General features: G+C 39.1%; 1 protein-coding gene across 8 annotated transcripts in view; it reads left to right on the forward strand.

Moving 5' to 3' along the window:
• The first annotated feature begins 583 nt into the window (after nucleotides 1–583).
• Nucleotides 584–27401, forward strand: part of ECHDC1 (ethylmalonyl-CoA decarboxylase 1) — a 41483-nt gene continuing 14665 nt past the window's right edge. The window contains exons 1-6 of one of the 8 annotated variants that reach the window (XM_033054414.2): nucleotides 3701–4258; nucleotides 4626–4735; nucleotides 9157–9378; nucleotides 14280–14422; nucleotides 18480–18532; nucleotides 20459–20551. In XM_033054414.2, the coding sequence (XP_032910305.1) occupies nucleotides 9159–9378; nucleotides 14280–14422; nucleotides 18480–18532; nucleotides 20459–20551 (509 nt within the window). In that variant the 5' untranslated portion in view covers nucleotides 3701–4258; nucleotides 4626–4735; nucleotides 9157–9158. Of the gene's footprint in view, nucleotides 667–1259; nucleotides 1419–1949; nucleotides 2030–2482; nucleotides 2614–3700; nucleotides 4259–4619; nucleotides 4736–9156; nucleotides 9379–14279; nucleotides 14423–18479; nucleotides 18533–20458; nucleotides 20552–27401 lie in introns of those variants that run through there. The other 7 variants (XM_033054416.2, XM_033054410.2, XM_033054411.2 and 4 more) reach the window with 7 other exon arrangements.

Here is a 27401-nt window from a genome sequence, read left to right on the forward strand (position 1 = left end):
AGCACCCGGGAGCTCTGTATCTATTGGAGTTCAATATTTCAGTCTGGCAGCCTTGAAACCAAGAGTGAAGCATTGCTCTTTTAGCCAGTACAACCCAGCTTCGGGGTTGGCGATGTGGAATGGGCACATTCTATATAATTCAGGTGGTGACGTGACTCTCCTAGGTCAGTACTGTTCAGCAATGCAAGGAGAAAATGTAATTGAAATCAGTGGAATTATTTGCAATAATAAGAGTAAGCAACTTTGCAGAATTGTACATTTTTTTTCTCTTTGTTTTTCTCTCTTATTGTACAGTCAAACATCCAGGGGACTAATCACCATCCTGCTGAAAGTTACAGCCTGTCTGGTCTTTAACGTCTGTTTTCGAAGATGATCTCATTCACCTGTTCATTTTCCTACAGTCCTCATTCTTCACTCTGAGTGCATCCTAGTCTTTTCATCATGTCCTATATGACGCAAGGCAATAAAACAAAAACGAGGCAAACTGCTTTATGGATCTGCGGTCTGGTTTGTGCTACTTCCACCAAGCGCTGCTAGGTGGCAATATATTACCTGGAAAACCATGAGCTTCCAGCCGCCGTCGCGCTCCTCTGCTTCCGACCGAGCCGGGACGTGCCTGGGCATCGCTCCGCTCCGAAAGAGGACAAGCCCTTGGAGCAGGACCTGGTGAGAGCTGCTTCACCCACACAGATCTTTACTGAGGGTTTCCAGACACAACTGCAGGGCTGACTCCTGCTGGAAAAATTCTTTGTGAACCCAAGAGGAAAAATAAGAGGCAAGCCTGCTTGTTGCAGACGCTGTTGTAAAATAGAAATGGATCCTTCTATTGTATAAAGATAGCACTGCCTGGGACTAGACTATTTCACATTCCCGATTCTCTGAACAATACCAAGCTGAAAGTATCTGTTCAGCGTGAAAAGCTTTTGTTTTTCCACATAAATGATTAGTTTAAATCCCCTACATAATCAATCATAATTTTTAAAGAACTGGGCCAACTTTGGAACATTTGTATTGACAGTTGGGTTGAAAGACAGTTTTAATAAAGGTGGAGAAGACATATTTCCAGAAAATGTTTCAGCCATGCTACAAATACTTTAAACCGAGTCATCTTAAGTATGTGTCTCAACAAGGACACAGAAAGACTAGCTCATATTTGCATATTATTTGAATATGTGAAGTACTTAGTGATCTGCATTGAAACCATTTATTTCACTTGATCTGGCTGCTGGCGAACCCGGGGGTAGGTTTGTGTATGACAGTGCCATTTTATGCCAGCCTCAAGTTTACACAATTACAGTTTGATGCCAGGGTAGTCTCGGCACTTTGGCTCAGCTGCCAGAGCTGGGTACAGGTGAGCGGCACTTGGAGCCGGGGAGGCACAGCGGCCAGCTGTAAAGAGCTCCCACTCAGGCTGACAGGTAAAATAGAAGGACGTGAAAATGGGGAGCCCAAGAGTCTCCTTGTGGCGACGGGGACAGGGAGCTAACATCTCTCCTGCCTGCTGCACAACACCAGGCACAGCAAGCGGGGTCCCGGCGCTCCAGGCTGGGCCATCCCGGCAGCAGCTCGGGTCCAAACCGGAGCCACCTGAGGAGAGACCTCGTCCTGAGCCAGCAGAGAAACGAGGATCTTTAATTACCCTGACTTGGATAGGAACACGAGGCTTGGTTTTTAGAGATGGAGGCGATCGGTGCAGAAAACAACAATAATGACGACCTGCTTACGTAGTATTTAGCAACCTTGGAGCTGACAAGTATCGTCTGCTTCAAAATTGCACAAATTCAGGCACACCTCTCGGTGCTTGGGGTCCATCTCTCTATGGATGTGGTATGAAGACCTCTCCTGGCGGCTCCCGGGGCTCCAAAGGCTTTAAATCCCCTTTGCCGGGCGCGGGGCTGAGCCGACACCGCTGCTCCCGGGGGTTGCAGGCGCCCGCAGGCCCGGCCCGGAGGCCGCGGCAGCGGTTCCCGGCCGGGCCCTTTCCCCGCAGCACCGCCCGCCTCCGCTGCTCGCCCGGCGCCGGGGCCAGGTCAGTGCCCGGCCGCGGGGCTCCGCTGCCCCGGCCGCCCGCGGCCCTCGGGGGAACAAGGGGCCTCTGCGGGAGAACAGGGCTGCCGGGGCGATGCACGGCCCCGGGCAGCGTGGGGCGGGGCGGCCGCGGGGCTTCCCGGTGCCCGCGAGGCCTCGGGCTGCCCGGGGCGGAGGCGAGGTGGCCTCGTCGGTACTGGAGAGGTCGGCTGTGCTTCTGCATGGCCCTGACACCTCGGGTCTTGCTTTGGAAACAGCCGGTCACAGGGCTTCGGCCCTGCTCGGCACTGAGCCCTGCCTTGATGGTTGAACTAACATAAGTCGTTTTAGGGACAAAAAAAAAAAAAAAAAAAAAAAAAAAAAGGGGGTCATAAAAGCTCCCCTAGGTCTGACCACGTATAACAGCGCACTGCTCGGGATTTTGGCATCGCAGGTTCGCAGCAAGAAATGTCTGCTGGGGAAGTACCTTCCACGCATCGGTGCCTTGATGTTCACATTCTTCCCAGGGTGATACCGTGCGGGGAGGTTGCCGTTGCTTCCCGAATTTCGGTGTGGAGCCAAGGAAACAGGTGACAGGCAGTCATGGTGTGGTGCTGCTAGTTCCCAGTGCTGCTACCTGGGGACAGGAGAATCGTGGCTGCGTGGCCAGTTCAGATCTCGGTGTATGGTTTTTGGTGTTGATGTCGGTAGGAGCATTTATGGGTGGTGGTGGTAAGGAGAGAATAGTAAAGAACTGTGAATTAAGTGGAATTCCGAATATTTCTTGACTACAAAAGTTGCCGTTTTCAAGGCAACCTTTGGGAAAGTATCAGTATTTGCAGTGACAGCTAGAATTGAATCCATGCTTTTATGGTTCAAAATTTGGTGACTGAAAGGCAAATGGTTGTGAGTTGTCTGTGGTTGTTCCCATTCCTGTAAAGTTGTGCATCTGCTCTTTTTACACTTCTCTCAAACACATCTAGTGGACAGTGAACTTAAAATCTGTCACAGTTATAAAAGCTCCTTTGATGACAGGTGTGAAGAGACCCTCTTTGGATCAAAGCATTAAAAAATGAAGGCCCGAGTGCTTTTTGCAGAAGATAACAGATTCTTGCCCTCTGCCATGAAACTCAAAATCTTTTACTTGCCATGGGACCAAAATCAAATCTTTTTAGGTAGTGTCATCTGTATTTATAGAAAAACTTTCTTTGTCAGCTGTTTTGCATCCCTAAATGTCATTATTTTTCTGTGGACTTCAGTATGCTTCTTTGTGATTTGTTTACTATTCTTCAGAATAATTAAATGTGATTAAAAGAGAATATAATTGTTTAGGGATAGAAAGACAATTCACACCTAAACTCTAGCCTACAGGGATCACTAAAAAATACTAAACAAAGAACAAATAGTTTGGAAAGCCATAGCTTTCTTTGCTCAGAAATGGGCTGCTCAGAAGCAATGCAAATAACAAGAAGAAAAGAGATAAAAGCAGAATTGAGGTGTAAACGGTCAGCCATCTTAAAACTGAAGCTATAGACAAGTTTTGTTGATTTTTTTCACTTACTCTGTTAAAAGGTTATTTTTTTTTTTCCCAGTTAATTTTTATTTCCTGTGTATGTTATTTGATGCTATTTCAGTCAGTTAATTTGGACGTGTTGTCACTTCTTGTTCTCTCAGCTTTTGGGTGGATAAACTTTGTTTCTAATGTTGTTCGCATCCAGAAAGTAGGACACCTAAATCTTTTGTTGTCTCAACGGTAATACACAGGCTAAAAAATTGTCCTTTAAAATACCAGCTATTTTTAAAGCCTGTTTTTTAGAGGAGTCATAAGTCTTTTAAAGTGACTTGCTGAACTGGAGGAACTGTTGATCCCATCTAATTTGTATACAGTGCAGGTACCAGAGACAACATAGTAAAAATTTGAACAGGGCTCATCAAGTTTGAGAGCCATGACATTTTGAGAAAGGCATGAGGGATCAGTCCCCTAGTTGAGGAGGCAGAATCTCCTCAGCTCCCCAGCTTTGTTTAGTTTCTGTATTTGCAAATTATGTTTTGTCAGTAGGTTTTCTGCTGCTGATCCCTTAGCATGCTTATGATCTGCTCACTGCTTGCTTTCAGCAGCGAGAAAGCCAACTGGAGAAGAGACTGCCCTCAGCTTGCTTCATTGTGGTTGTTATTAGAGTGGGAGAACCTGTTGGACAAGGTGTTTAAATTAATCTAACCCACGAATCGTGGAAGGAAAGTAGAGGGATGGGTAAGTGGGTGAGGTAGGTGGAGGGCTTTGTAACCTTCAGAGGTTACAAAGGGTGGTGACAAGCAACTGGCAACAGAGTAATCCTGTGTGAGTCCTTTCTACTACGCCTTTCTTGTGTTTGAAGGTCTAGTGACTCCACTGTAAGACCAAGCTGGCCTCCTTTTGTTTTTGAATCTCTTTGTCCAATACCAGAATTTATTTTCTTTTTTTTATTTCCCATAATCACCCACTAGCCTACTGTCCAGGATTACAGTCAGATGTTATTTTCACTCATTTTCAACCCACTTTTTTTTTTTTTTTGTACAAATGGGCTATTTTCATGCTTTGTTTCTCCATCACCACCTTTTCATCTGCTTTCATGCAATAGGGTCAGTTGTGCCAGCCCTCAGCACTGGGCCACCCCTTGCTTTCCAGTAATTGGCTGCTGCAGGAACCTGGTGAAACATCTACAGTCACAGTCACTGCTTCCTAATACAGGTGAATGCCTTCTAAAGTGAGTGGTAAGACATCCACACTTGGTTGAATTGTGATTCATCTCATCATCATCCTCAGTTCACATTTTCTAACTCTTCCCTGTCTTTGCACTTCTGTGTTTGTCACTGAAATTGCAGCTGCCAAAGGTCTTCATCAAATTGGTTTCTCTTGTTTTTCTTGACCAAGTGCCTTTGATGCCTTTGGCAGTGTCCCAAAAGTGCCTTTCTAATTGTTTTTTAAATGCCATTTGAATATTTTCTCTTCCCTGAGATTTATTTTGTGGGTTTTGTCTGTAGAATCTCTTTATTTCTGTTATGCTTAATCTCAATATACCTCCATCCAAACCCAGAAATTCAGTTGATGGGGTTTTTTTCCCCAGTATCTATATCTGCATATCATACCTGTCGCATCCTGCCCCAGATAAAAGAGCATGCTTATTTCCCTGATGTATTGAAAACACATCTCTGCATCTTTTTCTCCCCAGTTTCTTTTTCCCTGACTTGTGTTAATAATTCAGTCACCATTTTTTGACTGGGATTTTCCTTGCTCATGTATTTAAACTTGTGGATTTAACTAGCTTTGTAATGCAGTGTTTCTTGTTTGAGCATACAGCTCCTAAGATTCACTTCTCTAGTTTGCCTTAGTTCTTCTATCCTTTCTTCTAGAAAGTTGCTACCTACAGCCCCTTACCTTGTTTTGGCCAGATACCTTTGTGTTCAGGCAGTATTGCTGGAGGTTGCTGTTTCATACATCCCATGTTAAAAGAAAAATTTGAGTTGCAACAGAATAGTGGTAAATGGCAAGGGCAAATATGCTTGTTCAAGACTTAGTAATTTCCTAAAGAATCTTCTCAGTTATGGACTATTGATGTTGGTGTTATGCCTGTTTTATTATTGGTGTTATTACTGTTTTATTAACATAGTGAGGTCTGAATTTTATCTGGACAGTTGCCAGAGGCTGTCAGAAGGCCTCTGATAATCTGCATGCACAAAAATACAGAGCTTGTGAATGCTTGCATGTAGATGCATGTACTGCTCTTGTAGATATGTGTGCTGCTCTTGCATAATGTGTTGCAGTCCTTTGTACTGAAGTGCTGGCTGGCATTCGATGTGTTTATATTAACCCACAGTCTGCTACCCCACAGGCAAGGGTGTTACAAAATCACTTGAGTGGCAAATGGGATTTAAACTGTTGCTTTATGTAAGAGTTATAATAACTGTGGAATGAAAAACTATTGGTGTCCATACTGTTGGCTTCTCTCTTAGTTGTCATCAGTGATATATAAAGCTATAGCACTTAAAACATACAAAAGATGCTAATTGACCGCTGTTACTCCTATACTGTCTACTGTCTATTTTCCTATATTAGATATGATTGTGTTAAACTGAAAATCTGAAAATTTTAGTCTCTTGACTCGTCCTACAACTTGGTGTTATTGCAACATCTTTCACTGCTTTCATGCAAAATACTGAAATAATCGATTGCAGTCTTGCAGTGGATTGTGAGTGCTCTGTACTGATTGAAATTTTGGGTGTTGTTTGCCAGATATCAGCAGAAATCCCTTTAGACTGAGAGCTCTAGCTTTTTCTATCATGCTTTTCCTGAGTGGTTAGCTCAGACAGACTGAACTGTTAAAATAATCCTTTTTTTAAATTAAAAAATAGTATTGGGCACCGACCGGTACTGTAAGAGATGATTGTAAAGAAAATAATTCAAAGATTATACCTTGCATGAGTCATTAATCATGAGTCATGATCAGCAGGCGGTGGTGTCCAATTTGTTTTCTAATCCTGCACTTGCTGCTGTTCTTTATTACCATAGTGATAATATTAAAGAGCTGTTAATGCATATAACCATGCAGTTGAAAATGACAGACTTTTTTTCCATTGGAATAAAATTTCCATATCTTAAGTCTGTTTTGCTCAGTATATTTCTTGTCATGAGAAATTCAGTAGTGTATAAAGTCATGAAAAAAGTTTGTCAGCAAGTGGCTAAGTTAGCAGAACAGCCTTTTCTTCCCCCTCCTCTTTGCTTTCATGCTAGTCGTTGGGGCTTCCAAGAGAATTCAAGCTAGTCTGTTTTTGTGTGAGAATTGGGGATACTTTGTAATCATTAAAAATTGGGAGGTGATTGTTCAAGGTACACTTTACAAGGAAAGGCTGCACTGTCCCATGTATTTCTCTCCTGAGCAAAAAGTAGTAGCTGGATGGAAAGTTTTATTGTATTAATATATGCTGAGAAATGACTACTGAGGTTTTAGAGAAAAGGGAAGGCTGCCTCTCTCTTGAGAGCCTGAATATAAAAAGAATCAATTAAAAGAAATGAGCTTTAGAAACCCATTTTCACTCTTTAAATAAAATTTTAAAAGCTCTGAAAGGAGGTAGTTCAAGTGTTGCAAATATTAGAATGCACATAGATGGAGAGTGTTTGGGTGCAGCAGCAGTCAGGGAATGTTTTTTATGAAGTAATGAATCTTGTATTCAATTAGATTTTAAACTTGATTAAATTTTGTAATTAGTTTTATTAGTTTACACTTTGGAAAAGTTTATCATAACAGATTCCAGAGTGTGTTTGTCAACAGATACTAAAAATAATTACTTTACAATTTATTGTGTAGATGATTTTATAAGGCACAGATTTGTGTAAGCCTTACTTGTTTCTTTGTGTTGAGCTTGTGAGATTGTGTGGTATTGGTGGATCCAATTTGGCAGGACAGGTACAAATCTACTGGCATAGATGGCTCTTCACAGATGCCTGATATTGCTGCATGTTCCTTCACATCCATAGTGCAGTTGCTCTGCAAACTCTTCCTCCCTTTGAATGAAGACTATACCTGTACCAACAGAAGCATTTTCAAATTTAGTGTATGATGGTACAGTCAGTGACAAGATAAATGTTCACCTGACAGGGCTGTTCATTGTTTCATTAGGAGATAATTGTGTGTATTTTTAAATGTGTATTTACTTGATCATGTGTAAATAATAAAGGTTTTAAAAAATGTTGAGTATGTAAACTGTAAGATACCCCAACAGAGCGTACAATATACCTGTCACCAAATTCTGCCTCAGTGAATTTGTGTTCTGAGTTCACCTCAGAAAAACTTTGCAACAGCTGCTTGCCAATTTTGAAAGTATCTTGTTTCTTCCAAATATGATTCAGAAACAAAGAATGTCTTTTCCCAATTATCAAAAAAAATGTGCATCTACCATGTCTTCTGAATGGCCAAGCCCATCGGGGCAAAGGTAGGACTACTCTATCAAATTGCAAAATAAGAAGCCTTTTACCACCCCCCCCTCCCCCCCCCATGTCCTGTGGGGGTTCTTTTGATTCCCATTCTGATTGGTTTCTAAGATGACTTTATTTCCAGATCAGCTGTTTCCCATTCGGGCTTTACTCAGTTTCTTTCAAGTCACTTGTAAACCACTTTCTGCAGTAGACCCATTCCCAAAGTAAATAAATTAAGGCAGAGATGCAGATCAAGTGTAATATATGATAATTACTTTATTGTCATTTCCTGATCTACAGTCATACATATACAGTGTATGACTGTAGATCAGGAACATACACATATTTCCACATGTAGACTGGAAATAGCAGAGGAATAAGTCATAGGTATACTGCCACACAGAAATAGTTTAGAAGTATTATTACCTGTATAAAATGCATTTATGGCACTCAGTGCATAATAGTGTTGCATACTTTTCATCCTTGCAGATTCTGTGCCCAAATGAGATCAACTCAAAGTGCTACTGGGATGACTGGGAAAAGCACATAGCAATCGGGTTAGGCAGACTGATTAATTTTAATATGGGGTGTGACAACTGTTTTAATGGAATTAGGGGATGGGGAACAGACTTCGATATAAGAAGGATCTTCAGTTCTTAATTTTTAAGTTCCTCAAGTATTTCTCTTGAGAAGGTCTTGCTCTGATATTTGCTTACAGAAAAGCAGGACATTCAGATCTTGAAAGCTGTGGGATATGATAGGATTTTTCCTTTGTTTTAGATGTGGTGTTTGGTGGTCCTGGGGTTTTTTTAGAGGGAAGAGTGAGGGAGGATTTAGAAGATTAATACAGAATAAATTGGTCTAGTGGGATACATAAGAGTCTTACTATACTTTTTGAGCCTCTTTTGTGTTCTGTAGGCAAATACTTTTTTAGTAAATTTTACAAAATATTTTAAAAGGTGCTAATATCTGTCTTAACTACTAAAATTACTCCATAAAACTCCTGGTAACTTTGTGGGGATAAAGTCAAAGCAATAATTTTGCAAATAGTTTGTAGTAATTTCTGTCAACTGTTATGATTGTATCACCTTTATAGTAGTTTCTGCTGTCATACTACCCTCTTTTTCAAAGGACTGAAGTGGATTTCAAAGGAAATTTGCTGATTTTTTTTTTTTTCCACTCACTCCATGTATTCCCAGAAATGGCCCTTGCTCTGTGGAAGAACTTACTTCAGACTACAAAGAAAAGGATACTACAACAGAGAAGGTTGTCACTGTATAATGGTGCTCATGGCTATGAGGAAGAATTGATAAAGAAGAAACTTCAACAGTTTTCTGGTGGATCCATCAACCTTTCCAAAAAAGACAATGGCATTGGAATACTTACTTTGAATAACCCAAAGCTAATGAATGCATTTACAGGTATTAATTAGTTGATAGGATTGCTGATTGGTTTTGGTTTTTCTCTTGTTCAGTTACCTGTTTTGACATTTTTTCCTGAAGGAAGTGAAACACTCTGCCTTACCATGCCTTAGTTAAAAGAATGAATGTCTAAGTTTTATTCAGATGTGCAGCAAATGTCTCCAGTGTTTTGCATAGTAACTTTGCTATAAATGTCATTAAGTATCTAAGAAATTTTCAGTGACACAGGGACTGTCTTGCAGAATGTGCTTTTCCCCGTGTTGTTTAAGTGTTAAACAGTTCTGCCACTGAGCTTTTTCTTGCATCTCCTTTCATTTTGTCATCACTGCTCTGGAAATATGGAAGGCATTTTTGTGGGCATGAGAAGATGCCACCTCTCTTTTGCAGGTGATGTAGAAAGACTGTGTTTACTTCTTGTTTCTTTACCTAAAGCCATCCCTGTACATCAAACTTGTGTAGTTTGGTTTTTCCCACTCATCCAAACTGGCTTCTATTTATTCATTTGCCTTATGTCTTAAATATCAGTGACTGGTTAATTAAACATCAGATGAGCTGGGTATTCTCAGCTGTTGCGGGTCAGTGATATACTTAATATGTTTTTACACTGGAGAATACTTAGCTGTCAAAACCAAGTGCCCTTTATTAATCTTGTGTTGTAAGAGGTTTTTGTTCTCAAAGTTGAGTATATTTGCTGTCTTCTTAATTATTTAGATTATTCCAGTTTATCTCTTCAGATATGAGTGGCACAGGTTCAGGGTGTGAATCTGCCCAAGCTGGAGCTGTGCATAAGCCCTTACTGTAAGAATGGTTTTGTCTGTTAATGTTTTGAAGTATTGCATTTGCATCATCTTGCTAATTTCTTTGTTGCTGTCCTGTCTTCCTGCCCAGTTCTCAGTGTTCCTTTGCTGTGAGCAAGCATTTTGCAACACACTAGCAAAGTGTACCCTTTACATGCAGAATGTCAATCTACTCTTTGCACTGGTGATTGTTAGCTGAAAGGAAACCTAAGAGAGCAGCAGAATTGGTGGTAATACATCTAGATGTTGCTGCATTCTCTTTTGTTTTGCTTAAAAAACCAATGTATAAAATCATTACCTAACTGAAGAAGTTGTAGCTAAAAGATGTTAGCATAGAGGTTGTCCTTCTGCATGCGTCTCTGACAGCACACATGCTGTTATACAATCATAATTACATTGTTGTTTCTTCTTTTTCTACAGATTGGTTTCTATTTTTGACTCAGAACTGTGCAATGTACACCTTGTAGACTGTGTGCTTTTAGCTTATTTGTTGTGGAAGTTGAAAGGGGCATGAGAAATGAACAACAAAAGGAGAGAGTAGACTGGGTTTTTCTGCTCTTGAAGATCAGGAGTAATAAAAGTCAAATTGCTTAAACCAAACTTTCGTAGAAACTTGCAAACATGTTCTCTGTTTTCTATGTGCTTTGTCGGAGGGGTTCAGAAGTGATTGGTGTCAGTGCTGAGCAGGTGCAGCTGCCATTTAGGCAACTGATCGCTGTTCTTTGCCTATACAATGTTCTGTGTAATATTAATGTGCTGAAATCATATCACACATCTGGAGTCGAGCAGACATTAGCAGACATTTTCTCTCTGGCTCAGTTAGTTGTCTGTAAAATAATCTGTTCTCTCCTTACAGGACTGCTGTGAAAATAACTTATTAGTGTATGTCAATTAGATGCTCTAGTAGCAAAGAGGAGCTACAAAAACTACTGAGGAAATTAATAGCTCTGTCTTTGTTGTGGATCCTCATTAGCATATAATAAATGAGCCATGGGATCAGGCAGTTCTGTTTTACAGCATTGTATAGAGCCCTGTAGAGAGCTGTATTCCATTTTGCTAGGCAATAGCCACAAAAAATTGCTCTGGAAAATCTTACTGTCAGTTCAAGAGATATTGCTTCTTTGTGCTGTACACCTCTGCTAGAGACTTTTTTTTTAATGGGAGGGAGAGTAGAAGTAAAATCAGGCTGTCCCTTTCACTGCTGCAGTGAATAATATGACATCTAAATTTATACTGATCTTAATTTCATTTTTAACATTATTGTCTACAAAGTGCAGCTGCTGAGAAACTACTAGGAACTTAATCCTTTGCCTTCAGCTGTGTATCAAATAATACTCTTTAAGGAGCAAGATGGGACGTACTACCCCTGAATTGCCTCAGCAGAATCTGGTTGATTTCATCAGCCAGAGCCTGTAGATACAGCTACCTCCCCATGAAATTCTGTAAATTCTGTGTCTCAGACCTTCTGAATAGTGGCAGATCTGAATTTATATATCCATGCACGGTCCCTCTAGAAAGCTGCAAAACATTTTTAAACTCTTGAGGGAAATTCTATTTTCCAGGCATTTACTTTACACAGCAGATTTTTTTTTTTTAATCTCAAAGGAATTGTGTTTATTCTAAGCTCGAGCAACTCATGAAATCAAAGACGACAAAATTTTTGGGAAATTGCTAATGGGCAATAGGGAGATTGTTATGCCTATTTTTCTCTTCTTAATTGGAATCTGATAGCCACCTGTTTGAAATGGTCTCTTTGGAAACAAATACTAATAATGTCAGTTTAAGCCTGGTAGAACCAATTTCAGCAAACCAATCTCTCAATGAACTAAACTTGAATGTAGTTTAAAAGAGAAGAAAGCCAGCCTGTAGGAATTAGAAAATAATGATGATAATTTTTATTTTCTAGCATTTATCTTGAAAACATATATTCTCAGATTATAGTTAATATGCAAACAAATTGTTATTTATTACTAATTCTGTAAAGAGCATGAACTTAGTTTTATCAAATACTGAAAGACTAGGATTGGCAGAAGGAGGATTTGCTTTAGTGTTGTGCCCTCTTCATTATATGGAACATCAGAAACTCTGTCTTTTGGTAAAATAATAGTTCAGTGTTGTCAGGAATGGAAAAGAGCTTCTTGCAGGAGGATAGAACAGGCTCTGACCAGTGTCTCTTGTCCCCTACTATTGCATGTAACAAGCTCATATGGATCGTGCATTTTTTCTGGTTAACTGGATTTTTGGCTTGGGACACTCTGTGGAAAGGCTCTTCAATACCTCACTGCTTTGCCTATTAAAAGAACCACAGTGGTTCTACTGTATTTGACTCTAGCAAAGCTTGGATGCCAGCCCAAGTGCCTTTCTGTTAAGAAGACTTAAGAAGGCAGATATGCAATAAGTAAAATCCACAGGGTTAATGCACGTCTGTTTGAACAGCAGAATTTCCAAAACGTTGTTGAAAAGTTGTTGAGTGTGCCATCAGGAAAAGCATTTCAAGTGAAGACCCACAAAAATCACATCCAGGCCGAGTTCTGCTCAGTTTTTTCATTCCTGGCTTGGATGATGAAATAGAAGTTGAACTGCTGAAATTGTCAGATAACCCCACATTAGGAGAGCTTGCGAGAATATTTTTTGGAGTAGAGGAGAAGCATTCAGTGATCTTGATTAGCTGCTACAAAGACCTCAAGATCAACAGGGTGAAGTTCAGTGAAAGCAAATGTAACATGCCGCATACAGAAAGCATGACCAAATTATATATAAATACAGAAAGGAAAGCAACTGGTAGAACTGCTGGGATTTTTTAGAGGATCATAGTATGGACTTGACAACGGGTTAAAAAAAAAACCCTACCCAATGATATTCTGGTATATAATATGTAATACTCACTTAATTATTGACCACCTCAGAAATATTGTCAAACTGTTATTTCAGTGACTGAGACCAAGCCTAAGGGGTAAGTGCTTGACTGGGTGTTCACTCTTTATGTGGTGCTGGGTAGCTTACTTCATAATGAACTGTAAGAAAAAAACAAACAAACCAGGAAGAAAACATAAATGTCCCATGGATTGGCTGCTAATGGGAAACTTCAGAAGAGGATGAGTCCTGTGCATGCAGGCATAGAGTTAGAAAAGTAACACTGTTGGCAGAGGACAGAGTCCTTGAGAGTATTAATTGAAAGCATGTTTCTATCTGAAGAATGTAGGCTTATCCATCTAAATTCTTGTCAAAGAAGGGTAAAGCTGAGAATGTCATCAGCCTGTATGTATCCTGCTTTCTGAAGATAGTTTCTGTAAATGCTTTCTCTTAAGCATATAACTGGACAGAGTCATAGGCATTTGGAGAGGAAGAGCTTTAAATTAATGCAGGTACGTTCCATTCCTGTAGAAGATGCTGCTGTCTAGGATGAGCTCTTGAAACAGGAGTTTGTAGAGTTCCATGTCAGGAAGGGTGCTTAAGCAAATATGATGTTTATGGTGTTTTATGGTGAATTGGATGTTTAAACAAGAAATAAAAAGCTAGTACTGTATGATGATATACTTTATAAACAGAGTCTCTTTAGAAAAGTACCTTTGTTAACACTGACTGATTGTGCCTTGAGCCCACCAGGGACATAATTCTTTTCTATGCTCTGCCAATTGTTTGGGCAGGGAGCAATGTTGGTAATTTCAAAATTACTAGTTGGACAGATCTGGATGGATACATATAAATTCATCTGCCCTTAATGTACACAATTCCAAGCAGAAATAAATCAGGTAGGGGGATTCTCTTTGTGGTTTTTTGGAGGTTTTTTGTTGGGTTTTTTTGGGGGGGCAGGGGGTTGGGGTTTTTTGGGGTTTTTTTGAGTGTAACACAAATATCCTTCATACAGAATATCCTTTGGAATTTTGGGAAGTGTATCCTTGAAGAACAAATGTACATTGGTGATTGTGTGCAGGATTTAAGGTTATACTTTCCCTTGAGAAAGTATAAAAAATGTATAAAGTTTATAAGTGTATTTAAGTAAAAAAAATATCCATTTTTTTACAAAATGTGGAAAACGTAACAAAAACATGATGGTGATAATAATTTCCTATTAAAATTTTTGTTTCTCTGCTCTTGTGGCAGGTACTATGATGGTAGAACTCCAGGAGAGGGTTACCGAACTGGAAAACTGGAAGGATGGCAAAGGTCTTATAATCCATGGTGCAGAAAACACTTTTTGCTCAGGATCTGATTTGAATGCTGTCAAAGAAATATCCAACTCCCAGGCAAGTCTTAATACCCACTATCATTTTAGAGAAAAATTAATTTTTTGAAATTTTTTTAGACAGAGGTGTTGCACTACACTTCTGCTGCAATTTTACATGCAAGTCACAGATTGGAGCTTTAATGGTAAACAAAAAATGTTGTCAGGCCCTTCAAGCCATTATTTGTTATTGGAAGTGATTCATAACTCTAAATTACTATGCTGTATATTTTTTTTAGCCTTTTCTTTTAAAAATGTCATTTCAGTTTTTCACAGCAGTATATGGTGAATTTACACGTCAGATAAGCTGTGCTTCTCTAGGTTGACCTTTAGAAACAGATAAAAGTAGTAATTTCTCATATTCTAAAGTTAAAAAAAAGAAATTTAAGTATCATGGCTGCTGTTACAGAAAGGTTTCTATTTTATCAAAACTGTGCTTGGACCTGCATAAAATGGAAGAACAAATGCAATTCTTGTTCTGTACTTGAGTCATGTGAATCTTGTGTGTAACTATGAACATGTTGGGGTCTGATGGCAATTTTTACTCATGTCACCCATTTGGACAACTTTCACATGTGCTACAGTTCTTCCTGTGGATTAATAAGTGGACTTGGCAATGTGTGAAACAGGGCTTTGCCAGCTGCCAGGGAAGAGGGTCTTCCTGTGCTGCTCTTAGACCTGGTAGTTGTGGTAAGTGGCAACCCTAGTGCTTTTTTGTGGCCAAGTTTCAGGATTTAACCACGTAAATGAAACATTTAACTGGCCCTTCCAGTATGAACATCAACACAAAAACCAGTTAATCTGATATTTATCTTTAGTGATGATTTTTTTTTTCTGTTGATGAAACTAAATATCATAAACCCCACAATGTCTTAGATTTTATTTCTGGCCTCATAAAATAAAAAGGACAGTCTGGTTTTTCAAAGGGTGTAGGACACTTTGTTTCCTTTTTGGAACACCACAAGAGAGATGCTTTTATTAATACAGAAATGTCATGCTTTATATCTATATTTATATCTATAAATGGATTTGGGGGATGTTTTCTTCTGGATATTTTATAAGAACTGGTAATTTTAAAAATATAGATGTGACTTTTTTGTAAATTGATGATTTTTTTTATCTGTAATTCTTAACTTCTTTGATCATTATACCAACAGAAAAATAGCTGAAGCCAAGCAAAGTCAGTTCTTTTCTCATTTGCATTCTAGGCTTTCCTTCAGAGTTCTTCATTCAGTAAATCTCCATGATTCTGCTTCCATACATTTTGTATTCTCTCTGTATGCTTGTACAAATTACTTGGAGCCACTGCAGTGACAGAGAGGGCTCTTGCGAGGATTAGGTTCAATAACAGATATACTGGACAGAATGAAATGTATAGGTGCTAGTTATAACTTTGCTGAGAATTCTCTGCACAGAATGTAGATCTCATGTTAGTATTGAAATTAAAGCCTAAGAGTCACCAGAAGTGCTTCAAGAATTGTTAAACATAGTTGCTTTTCTATTACCTTTGGAAAGTTTAAACTATTTATCTTTTGCTCAGAGTTTCCTTATAATAGCTCCTAAACCACCCACTTTGGTGAGATTTTATAGTCTTTATTAAATAAAGCTTTACTAGAATATGGAATAGCATTTACTGTTCTTCAGTCTTACAGAACTCTTCTCTCTAACTTGGTACAGATGAGAGTGTTTTTGTCTGGTTTCAGGTTAAGTTTTCTGTGCACAGGCATCTTCAAGGCAAAAAAACCCCCAAAACTGAATAGCTTCATGCCTGAATTGGTATGTCTTTCACAGTATCACAGTATATTCTGAGTTGGAAGGGACCCATAGGGATGAGTAAGTCCAACTTTTAAGTGAATGAATTGAACCCACAACCTTGTCGTTATTAGCGCCATGCTCAAACAAATGAGTTTCCCTTTATATATTTTTTTTTCAAGACAGCTTTAGCCTGTAGCTTTTAGTAATTGCAGAAAACACTTATTTTATTCAACCAGTTGGTTGAGGGAGGACTGTATTTTTCATAATTTTTGGTACAGTTTGTTTTTCCCTGTGGTGCAGAATAGGCAGAATAATGGCCAAGAATTCTGAGGGATTTTCGTGCCCCCTTGTGGCTCTTTGTCCTCCTCTTCCATTTCATTCTTTTCCTTTTTGTTTGTGTACATTCTCCCATATTCAGTTGTTCCTAACTCTGAAGCAAACAGGTCTTCTGCCCGTTTTTCTTTTCTGAGTGCTAACATTACATAACCAAATCACAGAAGGTTAATGAATTTAAATTAAAAAATATTTTCCTTCTGTCTTTCTAAGGCTTTGTAAGATGTTCATAGAGTGAGAACCTCATTTTGGAGTGAGGCTTGAAAAACTGCCTAGGTGAAAAGCAAGAATAGCTCTTGAAACAGCAACAACAAGAGGAAGAAGCACAAATGAGAATTTTGCTTTCCTTGGTCCCTGTCTAGAAGCCCTAGGACAGAGGTTCCCAATATAAGCTGTGGAGAGAAGACTTTGGAGCAATTGGAGATAATCTGGAAGTATTGTTTTGTCTGTAGTGAGAATGGATTCAAAGCTCTTGCAGCAAAAAGAGCCAGCATTACAGTTTTCTATTTTATGAAGGTGACTTTGTTCTTCCCTGCCTCTTCTAAGCCCACTCCAAGCTATTAATTCTTTTCTTCCATATGTAGTGCATTTTACTGCATTTTTCCTCCCTTTCTGCTAGTTACATATCTTCTTACTTCAAGGACAGTATTAGAGCTGCAAATATAATTCTTCTACTATACTGTAGCAAGCAACCCTTAGAGTATTTTATCTGAATAGTAGCCTTATTTTTCTTGTCAGGAAGGTTTAAAGGGTTTATTTGCCAGGACTCAAGCAATATATTTTTTTTTTTTTAGTGTTTTCTGTGCAGGCATTTTTTCTCTGGGATCTCTCTATCACCTGAGAGAAGGAAGAATTTTCTTTTTGTGTACTTAGACATAGATGTGTTTTTCAAGTTTTTCTGTTCTGGAATGAATCTTTAATTACCATTTTGGATTTTGTCATGAATTGAGAAGGCCAATTTGAATGCAAGGATTCTGCTGTGATGAAGTGAAAAATCATGTTCTCTGAAGAGCTTTGTACAGCTTCATCCTGACAGTTGTTATATGGGAATTGTGCAAGTCTGTGTCTGAAAACTGGTGCCTTGTATGTTTGTGTGGGTTTTGAACCTAGCTGCTACTACTACTAAGGCAGCTATCATGAAGGATTTGAATGTTCTTTAATTTGGAATAGCAATATTGCTACTGTTCTTAGGGGTTGTAGGAGATGGCTACAGTGATAACTAAAAGCCTCTTTATAAATCAACATGTGCTAAAATTTTCAAGCAGCCCTTTAGTGCAGTAAAACTAAATATACTGCTTCTTACGTAGCAATTGTCATGGCGCTCACATCTGACACTGATCTGTGCCTAAACGTCATAATGCTGGTTGTCTTTGGGCAGAGTAGCTCTTGGGAATACATGACTAAATGGACAATAAATCACCTGAAACTGGCCTAGTGTTATTTCAAGGTCCTATTCCAGAGATGTACTGGAGAGTTAATGCATATCTTTTCTTTCCTTGAGGTATGAGTCAGAGGCTTTTAATTCAGGCAGATTCTCTAACTTGCCTACTTCTTTAAAACCGTGTTTTAGAAATCAGTAAATTCTGGTAAAGAGATGTTTGGATTTTATTTATTATTTTATTTATTATTTTAAAGCTGTGCTGACATTTTTGCCTGTTTTTTATATGGCGTCCAAACATTACTTTTTTCTTTAATCTGGCATAAATAGTATGTGTGGTTCAGTTCAATATGTATATGAACAGGGTGGTTCTGGATCGTTTAGCCCAGGTATTTGTCAAGTTCTTGATTAATTCTAGATGTCTGAGAAAGATGATAATGACAGGGAAGGCAGATAGATAATGATTTTTTCTCAAAATGCTTTCTTAGAAACTTGCAACTAAGACTTCTAGAGATAGAGGTGTTGCCTTCTATGTAATAATCTTTTGTACCTATGTGTTTAATTGCTTCACATTAATACCACTTAACATTTTTTAATTTCCTATTCATTGTAGGATGGGATGTATATGTGCATGTTTATGCAAAACACCTTAACCAGACTTATGAGGTAATATATTTTATTTACCCATTTATGAAGTAATTATAAATATCCGAATGTATTTTGGCTAATTCTTTAATGAGATGTTTAAAGTTAAATACATAGTTTTATGTACATAATTTTGAATCTCAGGCCTTGTATTCACACATATTAATCAGGTAGGTATTTATGGATTTAAATTAGACTTAACATTTTGCAACTATTAGACTCTCCAGAGATTGGAACAGGGAAAAAAAAAAAAAACCCAGGCTTATATGTGTAGAGCAGGGAGATACTCAGAGTTAAGGAAATCTAGGCCTTCAAATTTTCTGAAATTTGACCTCTCTAACTCAGTGGAAGTTGGTAGCTCTTAAATAACAAGCAACAACAGGTTATGCAGCCTAAATAGGTAACATTTATTTGATGTATTTATTTAATCTTCCCACTTCACAAGAGGAGTGTAGTCAGTTCTACCATCTGGTACTTCTGAAAAAAACACCCTTTCCTTTAGATTTAGGTTCCCTTAAGAAGTCACGTTTCTATTAAATCCATCTGTGGTAGAGTCTGTTTTTTTCTGCTCAGAGCTCTTTGAAGATGAATACTTTTTGTTTTCAAATATTCTTTGTTTTCAAATAAGCTATATGAGAAAATGTTATGAATTAACATTTTTTCTGTAAAATTACCCAGGAGATTGGATACTTATATTAGTAGTACAGTAAGGAGTCCTCAGGATTGGAAGCCATTTGCATAAGCTGGTCTCCATACAGTCAAAATTGATGGGGCAAAGCTAAGAGGAAAACGATGTGTGAAGATTAAGCCCTGTCCTCAGGTGTGTAGACTTAGCGTATCTTTAAGCCATGGTTCAGGGGGAGCACTGAGCAGCTGTTCGGAGACATTTGTTGTAGATGGGATTAGTCTCCCTCAGAGCTGAGGCTGACTGTGATCCTGAAAGAGGTGCCTCAAATGCATTAGGGTGTGGATGTAACCGTCTTAGACCCACATCTTCTGGTTTCTTATAAACCTCAGGAAAAATGAGATTGCCCTCTTCCAGTGGGTTCACTTGTGCTATGTATTGTATGAACTGTGCTACAGCTTGTAAGTGAACTGGGGCTGTGAGAAAGTGTTGGTGCTTCTGTTAAAGGAGAACTAAAACCAGACATGTGGTTATGATTAGGATGCTGACTTCTGCATGTGGTTTGTAAACTCCTCATAAAGCTAAATGTCTCTTCATAGTAAAAGATGAAACAGCTGTATTAGTGTGCAAATTCTGTGACTACTCAGCTGTCTTAATTTCTTAGGGAACTTGCATCTTATCCTAAGTCACTGTTCATTGGTATTCATTTCACATCAGCAATGGGGAAACATACTCTTCCTTCCCTCTGTCCTTTGAATTACCTTGAACATGATTAAATACCTTGAACATGATTAAATACAACACCAACAAAGATAACAGATTGCTGCTTTCCTCAAAAGGTTTTGTCTGCAAAACAAAGTTTTGTTGATGACTGAGATAGTAGCACTCTGTTTGAAGAAGCTGCTGAAGCTGTCATGGTAAATCTCATTAATTTTAGATAACCCAGCCCTTCAGCTTTCTGCTGCTTTCTGTGGTGCACTGGCTTAGAGTCGAATCTTGTGTATCCTGACACACCTTGTAGGTAGTCTTCTTAGGTATATTCTATAGCAGGTATTTTTTGTAACATATTTTTCAGTACATGATATTTATTTTGATTCCATTTAAAATATCTGTGTTGATGTTTCATTTTGGAATTCTGTATCAATTATGCCACAGTAATTTTGACATAAGTTGAATTGGTATTGTGCTGATTGCTCACAAAAATACAGTTATTTGAATAAAATTGGACAATATATTTTTCTCAACTTTTACTGTAGAAATGGTTTGGTTGAATTGTTTTGTAACTTCTGAAAGGCTAAAAGCATGAATTTTGCTTACTGAAGTCTCTTGTGTAGGTTGCCTTTGATCAGTGTTGCACTAGTTCAAGGAAAAGCTTTTGGAGGAGGAGCAGAACTTACCACAGCATGTGATTTCAGGTAAGGCTAACAAGTTGTGTAGCTGCTATGTCGGGTCAGTGATTTAATGATTGTCCAACTGAAATGTGAGAAGCTTGAGGTACTGCTTCTACCAGGAGTCACATTCCTGGGTTCCAATGTATTTGCAATGAGATTTTGTCATCAGACTTCACAGCAATAAAAAAGTTGTGGTTTCTGCTAGGTTATATGGTTTGGATCACTGTGTAAAACAAGAGCAGTAAGGAACTTTAGCAACTGACTGTGTTACACACCAAGTGGGTCCAATTCACCCCTAAGTGAGAGGTAGGAAGGTTGCAAAACTGTGTATCTCCATGTGTCTCTTTATGTGAATGTCATAAGTAAGAATAAATAAATAAATAAATCTCTTCATTACTCTTGTATTTCTTGTTCTGGGTTTATTATTTGTGACATGATTTTGTGCTGCACAGCTGTTGAAGCAGAGTTTGAGATGCAGAGGAAAACAAATGAGGTTTTATCCCTGTTTTTTGTTTGTTTTTTATGCAGATGCAGGGATTTGCTAGCATGAAACAACTGGCAAAAAAAAAGAGGGCTTTAATTAAACAGGCAGAACAGGAATGGGAAGACACTAAAGTAATAAAATGTCACTTTATATAAACCATTGCTAATGTGCAAACAGCCTACAGATGTAACAGGATAAGCACAGTCAGCAGCATCTCTGAAATGAGGAACTTTTAGTGAAGGTTACATCTAAGAAAAGGAAATGTGCTCTTGAAGAGGGCCTTAGTGCCTGAAGTGGGAAAGGAATTGCCCTGAATAAGTTGAAAGAAGGTACACTCAAAAGTAAACTAGAATATCACAGTGCCATTCCAGGCTCCAGGAACAGGCTTTGGATAGAGGAGATGGTATCTGTGTTGTCTGAGCCGCTTGGAAACAGTCTTCCTTTGCTTTGAAAGTAGCTGGATCTTTCTTCATATCTGCTCAGCCCACAGTGAGCTGAAGCCCCAGCTGTGATGTGAGTCCAGGCTATGTTACAAATGCCTGGGAAGCAGCAGAGAGGCTCCGTGTTTGACAGCTGCAGTGCTGGCAGGAGAATGCACCTGGGAGACTCAGCAGACCTTTCTGTATCTGTGAGCCTGTCGGCAGAAAGTGTTTCTTGTTATCTCCAAATAGGCGTTTAGGGAATGGGAATATAATGAAATGGAAATCTTTTCTCTACTTACACTCCAGCTATGCTGTTTTGACATGCTGTGTAATTATAGGCATTATCAAGTAGCTCTTATTTGCATGAATTGAGCAGCTGCAATTCCTCTCATGCACTGCCATAATTTTCATAATAACTACAGCTGTTGATCCATCTTCCATTACTTTCTACACACCCATCCAGTGCAACTAAATAACAGCAATTCAGGAGAAGCAAATGGGACTTAATTAATAACAGCAACAGGACAGAGAAACATACTCTGTGCTGTTATTGCTCTTGAATTTGAGAATTTTAATACTGATGGACAAAATTCCGGAGGTTTTTTGAGGACTATAAATAAATATTGGTGGAACAGATATTCTGTCCTCAGTCACTAAATGACAAAAGATGAACTTGAGACAGAAATCAGAGATTGGTTTTCTTCCTTGAATAAACTATTTGGACATTTTTTTTAAAAAAACCAAAAATGAGTTTGTTGTGACTACTTTTAATTCTAGATTTTCAAATGCAGTTCTGTTTTTCACAGTCTCTGTTTAAAACTACCAAACTGCTTGGTTTTGGCCTGGAATATTTTCTTATTTTTATCTCTGTTTTTATCTCTATTTTTATTAACTATGCTGATATAATTTGAGCTACTCACTTGAACCAAAATGACCTAGGTCATTCTGATGACCTCCTCTGAAATGCAGTCTGGCAGCATGATGCACATCTCTACTAGAGTAGAGGCGTGTACAAAAGCTGAGTTGGTTTAAGATATTACTGATACATTCTTCGTGTAGCAGTTCTTGTGGCTAATTGTTTCACTCTGTTTTAAGCTGGCTCATTTTAAATTAGATCGGGGAGGATTGTGTGAACTTCGGCACATTTATTGATGACATAAGGACAATTATGTCAATCAATGATGAAAGCATCTTATGTCAGCCCATCTTTAATCAGGAGGAAGAGGTCTTCTCAAAATCTTCTTCAGTCTTAGCTGTTTGTGTTGTTGCAGTATGATTCTCCAAAAGAGCAGTATCCTTATAAAGATCATAAACATGTTACTAGGAGAAAAAAAAATTAGACCAGTCTGGACAAGGGCAAGATAATTAATTTCCTTTCAGACTTCTTCTGATATGAAAATTGGAAAGATAAAGCTTCTGACACTGTAATTATTTATCTCAATTATTACTGCAAAACTGAGTAATGAAGAAGGTGCAAGTATGAAACTTGCTCAGACAGCTGAGCATTTTTGCAATATTTTCAAGAAATACTGACTTTTTTTCAGTGTTGAGCACTTGAAGGTGGTTTCTGTTTTCTGCTGCCAAATGTTAATGTATTTTACAGCTCTGCACGACACTGCAGCCATTTCAGTGAGGTGCAGAAGTGAATGTGATGCTGATTTGAGTGATGGAATTTTAAAAATAATTGAAGTACCTGCTTTAGCTTCCTTTATGAAGAAACTTGAAGAGTGTCTTGTGCTTACACAATGTGTGAAGGTAAGGAGAGCAGATTTGGCAGGATTGGTTGAGGACTTCGAACAGGAAGACAGGAATGATAGTGGATTGTTGGGCAATAAACTGACAGATATGGGGTAGAGACAGTTTCCATTTGTGCAATTAGCAGATCACAATAGTCTGAGTGCAGTTGCTGCAGTGTGCTACCAACCAATAGCCAGAATAACTAACTTTGAATTCTGAGCTGTCTTATCTTCTACTTCATGTTGGTGCCTTTGAGAAATCTCTCTGGGGCAATGTCTGTGTAGGTCTTTTACACACATCTATGACTTTGAAAATTTGGTCTGACATCGCCTTGCAAATGGGCTTCCATTGTATCTGAGTGCTTCTGAGACACAGAGTCTCTTTCCCCCTTCCTCGTTTTTCCTCTCTAATGCTGCTGCAGTCCAAGTAGAGGTGTGTCCCTGCCATGTCAGTCAAATTTTAAAAGTGGTGTCTTGTGGCAGAGGATGAGAGTGCAGAGATGGAAAACTGCCCATTTCTCATAGCATTGATCTCAAAATGGGCTTGTAGGTAGACACAGCAGTAATTTCCTTTTCTTCTTTAGTAAATAAATTAATGAACTATAATTTCTTCAGCTGTACTTGATGTTGAACAGTTAAATTGCAAAAGGCCAGTTTCATTACTGTTGTAAGGGCTGAGTTAACTATTAGCTTATGCTAATAATACAATGCATTTATCAAATTGGCCTTCTTTCATTTTAGCGGTGTGTTTTCTATATTTCTGTGAAATATGTAGGCATGCTTAGTATTACATTTTAAGGTGTTAAACAAGTTCCATGAAACACTTAGGGGAGATACAATGAAATTAAATGCTGTTAAATAGCTTTTGGTATGCGTGTTCCTGTGATAATTTGTTTATTTACTTCTACAAGTTTTATTTATTGCATTAAATGCAACTTACAGGAAATCAAAGGAGCAGAAGATAATCTAATTTCTGCATAGATATAGCTCCACTATGACGAACTTTTCAGTTGTTTCACCTTTCAAAAAGGAGAAGTGGAGGAAGCCATAAAGACTTCAGTACTCTACAGTAAACTCTTTCAAAAATAGATTTCAGAATATTGGAGTACAGCGTATGATCTTCTTTGGAGGTCTTTCACTCTGTACAAGGATTTGGGCTTTTAATTTTATCAGGAGGAGCACTTAGGTGCACAAGATGCAGCTGTTTGAAGTAACGGTGCCTCAGGACATAGTAGTATTTTTCATAGGGCAGAGCCTGATATGAATGTAGCAGGAAGAGGTTCATATATGCATGAGTTCTTGCAGAGTCCAGGCTCACAAAGCACTTTTCATTCATGTGACTGTAGCATTGCTACACATCAGAGAAGAATCAGTAACCAAACCTGAGAGTGGGTTCTCTGTAGAAGCCTAAAAGATAAGGGAGTAAAATATGCATGTTTCAAAAACTTGATAGCTGGATAGCCATGAAGCCAACCAAGGATTGTTGGTAATAACACACTGTGAGAAAGAACAGGATGTGGGTGGAGAGGGGGCCCATATGGAGGTAGAGCAGCACTTTTCTGGGACAGATGTCCTTATTCTGGCACCTGGAGATAAGTGCAAGTGCAGGGCAAGTGTGGGAATGAGGTTGAGAAGTAGGCATGCACTGTAGTGGGGATTAAGACCATCAAAGACCCTTGAAGCATCCAACCCATTTCCAGAAAGATCTGGAAGGAAGAACTGTGCATGATAACTAATTTGCATAGAAAGTGAGAAGCTTACTTCCAGGACAGGGTACACATGTCTATAAAAAGGTATCCCCACAAAGCCTGGATGTGTGTCCCAGGACCCTGAATACTCCAGCTGGATCAATGCTGAGGCTACAACTGATGATCTCTCTTTTATTATCTTTCTTCCTTTCTTTCTCTCTCACACTCTTTAATTCATATCTCTCTCTTTCTTTCCTTTCACCGTACACCTTATTCAGAACCCACTGCTGTGTGCTTATGCTGGGAGGTCAGCATAACCATGATGCAGAGTAGCAATGCCCATGCCAAGTGTGTAAATTATTGAAAAAACTCTATAAGCTTTTGTGGACCCTCTGACCTTTACAATTCCTTTCAACCATGCTCTCCTTAAGGGTGGGACACCACATTTGCACAGCTTCAAGTGCTTGCTGTGTAGTGTAGATCACTTTTTTTTAAACTATATAGAATTTTGGTCTCATATATAAATATATGTATATGTATATGTGCGTGTCTGTGTATTTAAAATCTCCTGCAGTTTTAGAATTCCAGTGCAGTCCTACATCACTTCACATTTTTAGAGCCCTGAGGGTTTGTTACTACAAGTTTCTGGTTATGATTTTAAAAGTCTCACATTGCCTGCCTCTAAGAAGGCTGTTCTTATTTTTGAATGGTACATTTGATATGTGGTTAAGTAAGCACTGCTAGAAATGGGCTCAAGAGCATGTGTTATTTGCCTTGTATTTATGGGCGGGTATGGGGTGTCTTTTACCAGTTTTCATTTAGGACTGAATTTTGTGTGTTTACAGTCTTTCAGGTAGAGGGTGTTTAGATGTAGCCTACAATTCAAATTTACCACTGTGTGATTTTCGTAGAAATTTAAATAACATCAACAAAGCATGAATTTGAGTTGATGCTTTCTTTCTGAAGTTGTCTTTTTGCAGAGATTTACTTAATTCTAGGTTTTTTTAGTTTGTTTTGGTTTTTTGGTGGTTTTTTTTTGCTTTTGAGAGGCCAAACCATCTTTTCATGGGTAAGTGAATTTTTTTCTTACCAACATGTGTTTATGTTTTAGACTACTTGTACCATGCAATCTTACATCTTTTCTGTTGAACAGTCCTGTCTGTAGCTGATAAAATGTGCTGCATGATAATAGTAAAGAGAGATAGTCTAGACAATGGAAAACTTAGATAAGGCAGATTTTAGAGAATACAGGTCTAGACCCATTCTGATACTTGCTGATACACTGAGAGAAGTAGGATTTAAGTTTCAAAGAAAATTTGAGAAAAAGAGTATACATGCACTGGAATTGTCCATTTTGCTTGCATCTGTGAAGTGACTAATTCCTGGTTTAGACGAACTGGTGCTAGAGGTGTTTGAGTTTGATGCATAATTTCTGATCTTCACTACTATTTTTTTTTCATATAATTATTATCAGATATCTCCACAAATTGAATTATATGAAGTGTGAGAAGCGCTTATATATTCCAGTCTAATGATTTTGAGGTGAGGTTATACTGGGCTGTGGCTTCATGAGGACAGAGTGCCTGAACAGCTTCCTTGGGTAGAGGACGAGGGTGTTGTCCCTGTTGCATATTCCCAGCTCACTTCTTCCCTCTGGTTTGCCAGTGAAGATGCCTGTATAAGTCAAGTATCTCACCAAAAAGCAACAGAAGGCCTGTGTTTTTCCTGTTTTTGCAGTTCAGAGTTACTGTTCATTGAAATGACCAGATGTTCCTGAAATGACTCAATTTCCCTATGTGAAAGCGAACGTTGTGTAGATCTCAGCCTATTTTCTCTGTACACATTGCCTTCAAAATTGCAACTTCCAGTCTTCCTCTTCAGCCCCTGGTTTTGTTTTTGTCTCTGATCCAGAGCAACCCAAGGTCTCAGTGAAGGTTTGGAGCCTTGCAGGCTGGACCTCTGTGTTCCTCTTCCTTCCAGATTTACGCAAAATTGTGTGAAACAAGTCCATGAACTGTTTGAACTTGTTAACCTTGGTGGTTTCAGCTTCTTACTTCCTGAATTTTGTAGTCAGTAAGAAAGTAATTACTATGCTGTTACTCAGCAGTCTCAGTAAGAATAAATCAAATAGTACAGTAATTTCACGAATACAAGCCGCAACAATTTGACCAAAATTTTGGTGGAAACCCGGAAGTGCGGCTAATATTCCGGGGCGGCTAATCTATTAACAAAATTCTAAAAGCTGCCAACATGGAAGTGAGAGCCCGCGGCAGCCCCAAGCCAAGCTGGAGCCCGGCCGGCCCCGGCAGAGGTGGGAAAGCCTGGCAGAGGCGGGGCCAGCAGTGTGGGGGCGGGCGGCAGAGCCTGAGCCAGCAGGGCGGGGCAGGGAGGGCGGCAGAGCCTGAGCCAGCAGGGCGGGGGAGCCCGGGAGAACTGGGGCTAGCAGTGCAGGGGAGCATGGCAGAAGCAGGAAGGCCGGCGGGTGGGGCTGCCTGGCAGCGGGGGAAGCCCAGCATAATCGGGGCCAGCAGCGTGGGGGAGCCC

The sequence above is a fragment of the Catharus ustulatus genome, chromosome 3 (assembly GCF_009819885.2).
Source record: "Catharus ustulatus isolate bCatUst1 chromosome 3, bCatUst1.pri.v2, whole genome shotgun sequence".
In the NCBI taxonomy this organism is placed as follows: Eukaryota; Metazoa; Chordata; class Aves; order Passeriformes; family Turdidae; genus Catharus; species Catharus ustulatus.